Source organism: Augochlora pura, chromosome 7, assembly GCF_028453695.1.
Source record: "Augochlora pura isolate Apur16 chromosome 7, APUR_v2.2.1, whole genome shotgun sequence".
Classification (NCBI taxonomy): Eukaryota; Metazoa; Arthropoda; class Insecta; order Hymenoptera; family Halictidae; genus Augochlora; species Augochlora pura.
This window is the reverse complement of record NC_135778.1, coordinates 1,904,946-1,917,038: the sequence shown is the minus strand read 5'-3', so window position 1 is coordinate 1,917,038 and position 12,093 is coordinate 1,904,946. Positions and strand designations below refer to the sequence as shown.

At 38.9% G+C, this 12,093-nt stretch overlaps 4 protein-coding genes across 4 annotated transcripts; 2 read left to right on the top strand and 2 right to left on the bottom strand.

Annotated features, from left to right (window-relative positions):
* Window positions 1-2,517: 2,517 nt before the first annotated feature.
* On the bottom strand, window positions 2,518-3,219 carry LOC144473037 (protein G12). The gene has a single exon (XM_078186580.1). It carries the CDS (start codon window positions 3,217-3,219, stop codon window positions 2,518-2,520), a length of 702 nt encoding a protein of 233 aa, XP_078042706.1.
* A 1,904-nt stretch (window positions 3,220-5,123) lies between these two features.
* Window positions 5,124-6,709, bottom strand: LOC144473038 (protein G12-like). Its single transcript, XM_078186581.1, has 2 exons — window positions 6,629-6,709; window positions 5,124-5,860 (listed from the first exon to the last, which is right to left on the bottom strand). The coding sequence occupies exon 2, from the start codon at window positions 5,858-5,860 to the stop codon at window positions 5,201-5,203; it is 660 nt and encodes a 219-aa protein (XP_078042707.1). The 5' UTR covers window positions 6,629-6,709; the 3' UTR covers window positions 5,124-5,200.
* A 1,151-nt stretch (window positions 6,710-7,860) lies between these two features.
* LOC144473040 (protein G12-like) lies at window positions 7,861-9,363 on the top strand. The gene is made up of 2 exons (XM_078186583.1): window positions 7,861-7,913; window positions 8,526-9,363. The coding sequence occupies exon 2, from the start codon at window positions 8,526-8,528 to the stop codon at window positions 9,174-9,176; it is 651 nt and encodes a 216-aa protein (XP_078042709.1). The 5' UTR covers window positions 7,861-7,913; the 3' UTR covers window positions 9,177-9,363.
* A 1,319-nt stretch (window positions 9,364-10,682) lies between these two features.
* Window positions 10,683-11,336, top strand: LOC144473039 (protein G12-like). Its single transcript, XM_078186582.1, has one exon. It carries the CDS (start codon window positions 10,683-10,685, stop codon window positions 11,334-11,336), a length of 654 nt encoding a protein of 217 aa, XP_078042708.1.
* Window positions 11,337-12,093: the final 757 nt, after the last annotated feature.

Genomic DNA, 12,093 nt, shown 5'->3' with positions numbered 1-12,093 from the left:
GCCATTCGACGCACGCGGCGCCCCTTTTGCTTTCTCGTTTGATCGGCGAAACTTTCGAACGCGTTAACGAAGCGCCGCGCCGCGCCGCGCCGCGCGCTAGTCCCCAATGGCGCGCCGAATTGATCACTATAGCACGGGAATCGCGAAGCCCCGGCACCGCGAACCCCCTTCGTCCGGCCAACTTTGCCGTGTGATTCGCGAATCAACTTTTTTGAGCGGTCTTCGATTGATAATCGAGTTTTTCTTGTTTCCGTCCAGTTTGATTGTTTGTTCGATGCTAAATTGGAAGTCAGAAAAAAAAAGAGATGAGCATCGTTCCCTTTAACTGCTGTCCACTGATTTATCGTAATTCTGGACTTGTTCGGATGCTTTTTTTTTATTTATCTTCCGAGGAGTTTTCGTTAATATGTCTGGAATTCGTGAAAATTTTGTTGGGCCTAAGATATTATTATTATTATTATTATTATTATTATTATTATCTAATTTATAAACGGACTGCAGTCCTTTTGACATTAGTGGGAGCCTTGAGGATATAGTAGTTTCATTTTAGAAAATTATTGACCCTTTTTACTCGAGCGGCGTCCCTGAGGAGCCATTGAAATTTTTATACCACGTTCTAAAATTATTTATATAGATATCACCAAGGCTTGTATTTAAAAGGTTGTTAAAAATGTAACTGTTGTAGGAATTATGAGACTCCATTTTGTATACATAGAATGCACATTGTTGCACAAAACGAAAATGCTGAGAGTCAGAGAAATTATTTTTAAATTTGAAATGGCTTCGAGTGCAAAGAGTTGACGACGTAATATTGAAAAGAGAATTGTTGGAGCAATAAATCTACCCCGGTTTGAGAACCTAAAACATCGCCTTTAGAATGGCCCCCTTAAACTTAATGTATGACCTTTCTGTAACGTTTCGTATAATCCAAGCGAAGAATTTGTTTTAGATACGATTCTTTTTTAAGAAATTATAACAGTTTATAATAACCCAGTTGGGGCCATTCATGCTATCACGTTTATATTTCAATTTCGATAAGATAATGGCCCACAAAGTAGATTATCGATAATTTCCTATAAATCGATAGGAACCATCACGACGATATCGATAATATTTAGCAGAATTTCACATCGAGTTATCGATAATTTGATATTATCGATGAATCTAGTTGATGTATCGATAATTATCGAAACAATATATCGATAAACTATCGATAATTTTCAAGACGATATATCGATAATTTATCGATAATTTTCAATACGATATATCGATAATTTATCGATAATTTTCAATACGATATATCGATAATTTATCGATAATTTTCAACACGATATATCGATAATTTATCGATAATTTATCGATAATTTAATTTTCAACGCGATATATCGATAATTTATCGATAATTTTCAACACGATATATCGATAAGTTATCGATAATCTCTTAAAGGACATAATCGATATATCGATAAACGATAATTTCCTTATCGTTACTTTATCGATATAAATCAATATCCGACATGATTTATCGACACCATTTCGATATCATTCGATGCCATGTATCAATAATATATCGATAATATTTGCCCCATCGTGCCAACATAGACAAACTAAATTTTTCAACGCATACTGTAACATACCACATCGTGAAACATCAAATGAAAAATACATTGTCACATATCTCGCAATATCGTACAAGGTAAACTAATCATGTATACATGACGTTGTTCCATAGCTCGCGGAAGAATCGCAAAGAACAAATGCACTCAATATGATTGGCGTAGAGATCGATAAATGCGTGTCCGCTAGTGGAAATATACTAGGAATGATACCGATTAGGTGCTTCGCAACGATCAAGTCCGATGTCGCCACTCAGGTGTCCGTCGCAGCGCTCTCGACTCGCGAACACGTGCACGCTGATAATGACTCGTCAGAGACGGCCACGTCCGCAGTTAATTCGCAGTCAATTAAAATTTTATCTTTGCTCGACAATAACGCCTCGCCGGAACGATCACGGAAATTTCAATTAAAATTTTATCTACGCCCGGACAAAGCCCGCCGAAATTTCCACGGCGCCCAGGCTCGATTCTCCGCCGACTTCGAAGTCAATCTGTTCGTGAATCCCTCGTTCGTCCAACTTTCTCTTCCTTTATCGCAAAAAGAACCTCCACAAACGTTGGTAAAAATATTTGCACTTTATTTTCAATATACTTAGGTAATAATATAGGCGATCAGGAAAATTCGTCTTCGATGAAAATCGAAGATCCATAACCTCTACCGGCCATCGAATAAATTTTAACAAAATCCCCAGATTGGTAAAAATAGAATTTAACGTTTATGCGTGAATTTCAATGCCTATAGTGATCGAGGGTTGACGGCGGTTATCAGTAAACTCGAAGAGAAACTTAACAATTCCAGAACCGGAGATATCGTTAATAACGGTGTTCTCCAAAATCGAGTAACACGATGTGTCCTGAAATGTAGGCTGATCGACTAGAATCGCCTGACGGGTAGAGCTTTCTAAGTGGGCAGGTTCTGCGTCAGGTAGAAATGCAGCAGCCGTAGCAACTCGCCGGCGAACCTGACCTCGAGGCCGCTCTCCTCCGCCCAGAAGTAATGGTGATGCATCATCCTGTTCTTCTTGATCGCGTTGCACAGCTCGTCGAAGTCGTTCGACCTCAGCAGCTGCAGCAACCGGCGGAAGCTGCCGGAGTACTTCGCCTTCTGGCGCAGCAGCTCGTCCAGCTCGATCAACGGCACCAGCCGCAGTATTTGATCGATCATGACGGTCAGTCCGCCGTCCGCCACGTCCTTGTTGTTCCGGATGTAGCGCGGCGCCATTTTCCAGCAGGCCTGCACCTTCTCGGACCAGTACGGCACGTCCAGGCCGTTCTTCGACAGGACCATACCGACGCGATGCACCTGCGGCATGTTCTGCAGCTCGCGGATCAAGAACCTCTTGTGGTCGTTGACGAAGCTGACGGTCTCGCCGATCTGCTTGTCGTACTTCATGTAACGCTCGATCACCTCCAGCACCTCGTTCTGCGGCAGGAAGCCGAGGATGTCCCAGAGGTCCTCCTCCAACGAGCTGTTGTCCTTCAACGGCGGCTGGTTCATGAAGTCGATCTCGTCCGACGTGTGGCGGATCCGGTAGGCGAGGAAACCTATCAGCGCCACCGACGCCGCGGCGAACGCGCTCATTATCAGTATCTGCGGGTTCATTGCTGTGGATTTCAGGCTGTCGAATTTAAATCGTGGTCATCGCGTTCGGATCGGGAGTAGTTGGCCGGGATTAGATTGCCATCGGGTTTGGTACGGTTCTTTCGAGCTTGTCCTGGAAAATGCGATGCAGAATCGTTAGTTGAATATATAAATATCGGCGGTATTAAATCAGACATTGTTGAAAGGGTGTCCTTTCCATCAGGGGTTAACTTTCAATCCCAGTTAACCCTTTGACTACTGTTGGCGCTTATTGGCGTCCGACACATGTTGACTTCCTGGTACTGTAGGCGTCCAAATCAAATTTCGCCTGTTTCGCCGTTTATTATTAAATTCGATTATTAAATATTGTAAAAAAAATCTTAACATTAACGTTCACTACAAGTAATGTTGGTTTAATGTAATAGAATTCAGGATATTGAATATTTTAATATACTTTCTCAGAAATGCACGTCTAAAGAAAAACTTTGACCAAAGGGCTAAGGGAAAATTTTATTAACAAAATTAATGGAAAACATTCTTCGAACTATCAACTAGGCACTACCGAAGAACTGCAGCTACTTTTCAGATTTTCTCTCGAGAAAACGATGGTGTTTTATTTTAACCGGTTAGCTAAATATTTCTCCTGCGATCTAGGTTAATTGTCGACAAAACAATACTTATTGTGATCGATGAAACGCATAACAAAAATCTTTAAAATAAATTGACGCAGCCTGAGGGAGCACCTTGTTGGAGAATAAAATTATCGGACAACTCGCGGTAATATTTCGGCAACGGAAAGGTCTACCAATGGCTGACTATTTTACGAAAATGTTATTAACTCCAAAGAATATATGTAATATATACCAACGTTGTTTCCTGTATCCGAAGTATGGGATGTTAAACAACGCCGCGGATTTCGGGTGCCATCGCGCGTTAAGGAACACTTCTGCAGGGTTTCGAGGACTTCGAGCGAAGCTTGTGACAGGTTATGGGCGGTCGAAAGAACTTTCGGCAAAGGGGAGACGTCTCTCGGTTGGCACCGTTGTAAGAAGTTCCGAGATTGCGGAACGTAACGACGACGATGGAATTCGGATCTGTTGTTTGCCGAGGTTTCAGCGCCCTCGAGACGATCCGGGCTTTAATCGCATTTTGATTTCCGCGAAGAGTGCGAAGCGAACTTGGCCCCGAAACGTTTTCAAGCTGCTGCGTTCACGCGCCTCGCGAAACGTATCGACGGCGTCCGTTAGTTGTGCTGCGATCATTGAGGGCGCGATATTGAGAATGGTCGAATTTTTGAAATTCAAGTTAGAATGAAATTTGAGGGAAAATGATTTTATTGTCGAGGGACAGTATAGACTAATTGTAGAAAATTAATTCCTTAGCAATCTTTGATCCGGAATCACATTTTGTAAAAGGGTTATTTTGGTTACGAATACAATTTCGAAAGTACCTCAAAAAATCCATGAATATGGAGCATTATTAACTGACGAATTCTCAAGCTATTGTAGGCTAGCTTTAAAAATAATTAATTTCATGTTAGACCTTTAAGAAACTTAACTTAGATAATACGATACTATAATACTATCCAGCTTCGCCGCTTAAACCCTTGCACTATGACTCCTTTCATGCTGCGTCGATTAGCACTTACTTGTTCTTAATATTTTTAATAATTGTACTAGACAATTGTTGTTTCTTCTGCTACTATTATTTAATTTAATTTTTCAACTTTGATCACAGATGAATTAAATTTGATTTCGATTTAAAAGAGATTGATAATATTAATATTTAGTAGATTTTGCATGAAATCTTCGCCACGAGTCTGACTCGTTATTATAGTGCAAGGGGTTAATAAATTGAAGAACGATAGTAAAGAGGAAAGACATGAAAAACAGTATCAACCAACGAGCAAACATTTCAAAACCGAGTACAGAGTTAAATATTTATTTTATCATGACAAAAGAAAGACCAATACATTTTGGTTTTAATCAGTCGTGTTAAGAAGTTAGGCGATGCTGCGCATAATGTGGGCAGACAGGAGCACACTGTATCCAGTAGAGAAGTCTTCGCCGCTGACTCCGATCTTTTCCGAAGCCAGGGCAATGCTCTGCACGTTCTTGCTCTGGAGCACGGCGAGAATCAAGGGGTGGTACTTTTTGGATGTGACCTCCTTGATGAGGTTCTGGAACACGACGGAATTCTTCTCCTTCTCGGCGTACAAAGCCCGGAGTTTGTTCATGGGCAGGACTGCCTTCAAGTCGTTCAGGAGACCGTGGACACCGTTGCCGCTGGTTGCAGCATAGCTGGACAGTGGCACGATCGCGTCGAGTTTCAGAGCCTCGTTCATTTTGTTCACCATAAGGTAGATGTCCAAGCCGGCTTTCTGGAAGTAGTTCATCAGCTGCTTGAACTCGGGCACCGCTTCGATTTCCTTGATGTAAGCCACGGATTCCGGAGACGCGGCGATCTCCAAGAGAGCCTGGACTTGCTTGTCGTGGGCGATGTAGGCTCTGACGATTTTCGTGCATTCGTCCAACGGGATCAGGTTCAAGAAGTCCTGTATTTCTTTGGCGAGGGCGCCGGAGCCTGCCGGGGGCAACCTCATGGCGCTTGATAGAGGACTGGCTACCGCCATAACGGCCAATGCTGCTACTACGAATCTCATCTGCGAGCAGAATTTTTTATATTCAGATATTTTATCGACCGTGTAATGATTTTTATAAAACGTTTGATGACCAAGGTTGTTCTTTAACCCTTTGCACTCGAGTGGTGACTCTGAGGCACCGCTAAAATTATTCTATCACGTTGCAAAATTATCTTTCTACTAACAAAGTTTGCAATTTTGAGAATTGTTAGGGTTACGTTATGTTGATAAAAAATGTTAAAAAATTTTGTTATAAAAAATGGAAATATTATAAGCTAAAGAAATTATTTCAGATTTTTCAGTTGAAATGGCTACTTATGTAATATGGCTATTTATTAATAATATTTTTATACTATTGATTAAAATTAATAATTATCATATGGCTACTTATTAAATGGCATACTTAGATCCATTGAAATTCTCACTTCTCTTGAATATTTTTAAATAGTTTATAGCTAGAATATTTTTAGATTTTTAATAATACTTTTGACACGATAATATTATATTAAGTATTATATATTAATATATTATATTAAGTATTAAGTAGGTAGTAATAAGTAAGGTTTTAATAATTTGATAATAAAATTATGTACTGTGATTCCAAAAGATTGGAGCATTGAAACTATAGCGATAACAATAAAAAAATCAGGAGATTTACATCAGAAGTCTGAACTTTACGGTGAATTATTTTTACAGGGTTCAGGAAAACATTTTACGCGATAGAGAACAGTGGCGGCTTGTCAGATCCTTTGACAATATTCTATTAATATATGACAAGCGAATACTCACCTTGCGGCTCTGAATTTTTCGTCGTTGAGGTTCAGAAGAAGATTGGTGATAGTTCTGTCAATCGTCGTTGTTATATACTGCACACCCAATCGTTGCTACAAAACTGTTCAAAGATAACGCAGAAGTGGTTCCTAGAGTGGGGTACGACAAACAATGTAGTATACACTGTCAAAGTGTACACTATCTTTCCAAAGATGGTTTATCGTTCTATATTATTCAAAGAGAATACATTATCGAGAAAAATTATCAATTCTCGCTAGAATTAAATATTACGCATAATTCGTTAACAATGTAAGATTATATCGTAATAAATAAGACGAATTTCAGCTGCTGTAGTACTTTGTGTCACACGGACGTGCGCACAGGTGTCAAGTTCTTTGAAATTACCTATCGCAGAAGAAATCGAAAAAATAATTCTTAGTAGAGTACACTTGAAATTGTACACATGGTGGCTTATGATTTTCTTTAGAACTACAGTTTATCTTAATAAGACATTAATTTCGATTTTTCACCTTTAGAAGTTTTAATCACAATTAACTCGAGAGAGTATTATCTCTCTGACATAACTTCTGATTCACGGGAGAACTATAATAAAAATAATACCACTTTCTTAGAATGAAAGATTTCTTCGGACTTAAAGTCAATATTTTCTAATTAACAGAATCTGCTTTAAAAATTCTGTGATTTTTAAAGAAATTAAATTCCGAATTGGAATTGAAAAGGCAATATTTCGGACAGATTGCTTTTAGACAGTTAACGTTCTAACAGCACTTTAAATTTTATCGACGGATTTTATTTGCAATGCGTCTCAGAGTTAATTAATCAATCGTGGAAAAATCTCTCCAGTTTTACCAAAAAGGAATTTATCAATTTAAGTCCGTAAACATTAACGATACATCGGAAGATAGGATCACAACGAACGCTATGATACGAGTATAATAGAGAAAAAAGGATGGTGGTCTAAAGATGAGAAAGCTATTTGATTGATTTCCGGTAAAAATTCCATTCGACAGCTCACGTATCAATGACGCGACGCGTCACTGATTTTTCTACTGTCATCGATATAAAATCTGATAATAGTTATGCGTGTCCGAGGTCTATAACGATGAATCGACCTTTGGATGAAATTACGTGTCGATCGATTACGATCATTGATGATACTGTCTCTAGTAATCTTATCGTGGCCAACTCTATCACTGTGCATAATATATAAAGCGCGGTCAGTATGTTATCGATATCAGAAGCTTTCTAGACATCGACGCTGAAGAAGCTGCAACTATCAAAGGTAAATGTAAACATCAGAAATTTTTCTATTGTTTTTTTGAAATCTTTTTTAACTTTTAATTTACATTGATTTATACCATTTTAGCAAATATTAAATGCGATCGCTACGAACTATTCACAAAGTCTTTTGTTTCAAACTTTTATTATTTTCCTAAATAACACGGTAGGAAATAATTGACAAAAATTGTACCGCCAGAGGATGTGATTTTATTAATTTGTAAATCTCATTAATTTTAAAATTCTTGAAATTTTATTAATTTGTAAATCTTATTAATTTGAAAATTCTTACAATTTTATTAATATGTAAATCTTAATTAATTTTAAAATTCTTACGATATTATTAGTATGTAAAACTATTAATTTGAAAATTCTTACAATTTTATTAATATGTAAATCTTAATTCATTTTAAAATTCTTACGATATTATTAGTATGTAAATCTTAATTAATTTTTAAATTCTTACAATTTCATTAGTATGTAAATCTTATTAATTTTAAAATTCTTACGATTTTATTAATATGTGAATCTTATTAATTTGAAAATTAACGCAGTAATTATAAATGATCCATTTAAAGTTATTCTAAGACCGAGATTCTGATTTTCTTTTCCGCAGATGAAATTCGCCGTGTCATTGTTGTCCGTGTTGGCGCTGGTCGCCGGGCTCGCCGCTTACAGGCTGCCAGCAACAGGTTCGGGAGAGCTCGCCAAGGACCTGCAGGACTTCCTCGACCTAATACCACAGAAGGCGGCCGTTAAACTGGTGAGAGCCTACCTGGCCGAAGACAAAGAGTTCCAAGCTGCCATGGAGGTGCTGCGGTCCAAGGAGCTCTACCAATTGGTGATTGCCATCGAAGCTGCGCCCGAGGTCGTCGAATTGGTTTCGTTCATGCAGGAGGCTGGCCTCGACGCCTATTATTTGTTGAACAAACTGAACGAGATCCTGGCTAGTAACCGAGCCCACGCAATGGACTTCTCCGACGTTCAGATCTCGGGAGGACTCGTGGGTTTCGCCAAGGATTTCGGCTCTCTCATATCCTACGAGGAGGGGCAGGCGTTGCTCGACGAGAAGGTAGCCGCTGGCGGTATTTTCAAACAGTATTTCAACATCTGCTTGAGCGACAGGTTCGTGAAGTTCTACCAGAACGTTCACAACAACATACACTACCAGCTTCTGGCTAGGGAAGCCGAGCAGAAGAACATCGACACCGCGGTCTTCCAGCAGCTGTTCCCCATCCTGGTCGTCCTCAGGGCAGCCCTTGCTTAGAAATCTGAAAAACGACGTTCAGGCTTTTCTTTTCCTTGGCTTTTCGATTTTTAGTTAAACTATTTTTCTGAAAAAAATATTTCTTTGTTTTGGGATTAAGGAAACTTAAGAATGGTTAAATATGTTTCCTCGTTATTGTTATTGTTGTTAATGGATTTATTATAATAAATAATATTGTTGAACATTATTTTAATTCTTTTTCATTCTAACTCCTTCGTCCTTCGGCTATTTTACTGTTGAAATTCAACGTTAACAATGTCTCTGAGTTTATATATTGAGATTAGTAATAAAAATCGGATATGGATAATTTATTAACTATAGTAAATATTAACCCTCTTAGTGATGGGCGAAAACGCCAAATTTCACGGTTTTACTAGGGTTTGGAAAAAGGCTCGTAAAAACCGAACGAAAAGCAAAATTCACATAATTCAAAAAGCAGTGTATTAAGGACGAAATTGAGAATGAAACACTGACGCCAATTTTTCTATATTCGTTGGAAATTACATAGATCACAAAGGTATAAGTATAAGGCATTTTTCGCCAGTGCAGCGCGGGCTGATATATCGGTCTCCGGCACTAAGAGGGATAATTAATATTAATAAATACAAATAACACTCTATATTGTGAGCAATCCGAAATATTTCGAAGCGAAGGAATACTAAAATGGTATTCAGCCTGTACATATATTTCTGAAGGTGAGGACTAGTCTTCGACAGCACCTTAAATTCTATCGATAAACGTTTCAGTATTTTTTTTACTTGCAAACAAATAATTATCGTGTCGAGAAAGGAAATTATGGTTTAAGGATGACTCATATTCCAATTAAGCTTTTTATCAATTTTCGCCACAAATTTCATTCAAAACTCATTGTGAAATACGATAATATGCGAATCCGGATGCGTGATGATGAATGGGGCTTTAGATAAAATGATCGATTACGAAAAACCGCCCAATAATCTCGTCGTACCGGAATCCCTTTGTGATATATATATATAATAAGCCATCGCATAGTGAGCATCATTGAGTTCTGAATATTCAAACGGAAATAGCTGCGACTCTCAAAGAAAATACGATCATGACGTATTTACATTTGTCAATTTTTCATTCACCTTGATTTATAAAATTTGTGCCAATAATACAAGGGCGAGTTGCTAAACGCTGCTAAGCATCACTAAGGACTACCAAGGTTCTGTATATTCATTTCTATATCACATTGCCAGCTGGTAGGATAAAACGCAGTCGCTAAAAATTATTCATCTTTTGCATCAGAATTCACAGCATAAGATTACATTAATTTTCCAATCATGTAGTCACTTTAATCTTTCGTTCAGAAACTATACAGCAACAAAGCAATGGTAAATTATCCATTTAAAGCTTATTCAAGTTATTCGTTTAAAATCTTGTTAAAAATCGATCAAAATGCATATCCGTAGGCCCAACTGATCCAGATTTCTGATTTTCATTTCTGATTTTCTTTTCTGATTTTCTTTTCTGATTTTCCCACAGATGAAACTCGCCGTTTCGGTGTTGTCCGTCTTTCTCCTGGTCACCGGCCTCGGCGCATTCAGAATACCGGCAACAGGTTCGGGTGAGTTCGCCAAGGACCTGCAGGATTTCCTCGACCTGATACCCCTGGAGAGGGCGAGCGAACTGGTGAGAGCATACCTGGCCAAAGACAAAGAGTTCCAGGCTGCCATAGAGATCCTCTACTCCAAGGAGCTCTACCAATACACGATGGACTTAGAGGCTGCACCCGAATACGCCGAATTGTTCTCGTTCATGCAAGGAGCCGGCCTCGACGGCTATTATATACTGAAACGAATAAACGAGTTGCTGACCGATCACCAATTGCCCTCTGCTGTTGTCGCCCCGGACATTCCGATCTCCGGAGGTCTCTTAGGCTTCGTCGTCGACATGAACTCTCTCATTCCCGCCGAAAAGGCGGTGGCCCTCTTCAATGAGAAGATAGCGGCCGGTGGCAAATTCACCGAGTACTACGTGATCTCGTATAGTCCGAGGTTCCTGGAGTTCTACAAGAGACTCGCCAATAACGTGCACTACCAGATCCTGATTAGGGAAGCCGAGAAGAAGAATGTCAACACCGTGTTGTTCCAGTTACTCTTCACTACTCTGATGATCGTCAGATTAGTGGTTGCTTAACCAGTCGACTGTGGCGCCCTCGTTTAACAGTGCGCACAGGTTTGTGTCGCCGGAATCGAGCCGCGACGAGTATATTCGTCAATCGCAGAGTAAGTTGCGCTGCTAAGATATTCGATGAAAAACATGGGCTTATTTTATAAAAATAATATTTACGCGCTTGAAATTCTTACGTCGCACTGTACTTGTTTGATAAGAACCGCCGACATTTGGTAAGATATGCACCGACACACACTTTTTGGGCTTTGATACAGCAAGATGAAGATCAAGATCATCGAAAATTCAAAGTTGCTGCACTGCTCGCGAGCTAGCTTTCTAGTTTATAAATCCAATTTTTCACTTTTGCCTTTGCCTCTTTTAGGTTAACATCGAAAAAAACGTCATCGCACATAAATAAATTCATTATGCGAACTGGTGAACTTTTTCAACCAGTGCATACGGGGACACGTAGCATCGTCTCAAACTGTTTATATTTTCTATTTGTTTGTTTCATTCAGAATTGAACAGTAGCAACGACAACGTGAAGTGTATCTATAAGATAACACGACAAAGTCTTCTTTTATCAGCTGCTAGATATTCATAGGATATCGCTGCAAACTAGATCGTATCGAACTGGAAAAGATAACGGGAGACTAATTTTTTGCTGCGACAATTTTTATTATCTAACAACGACTCTTCAACATATATTTGTTACATTTCATTTCTTGCAATAACTTACGTTTCTCGAGGTTGATAAATATATAAAATATATAATATATAT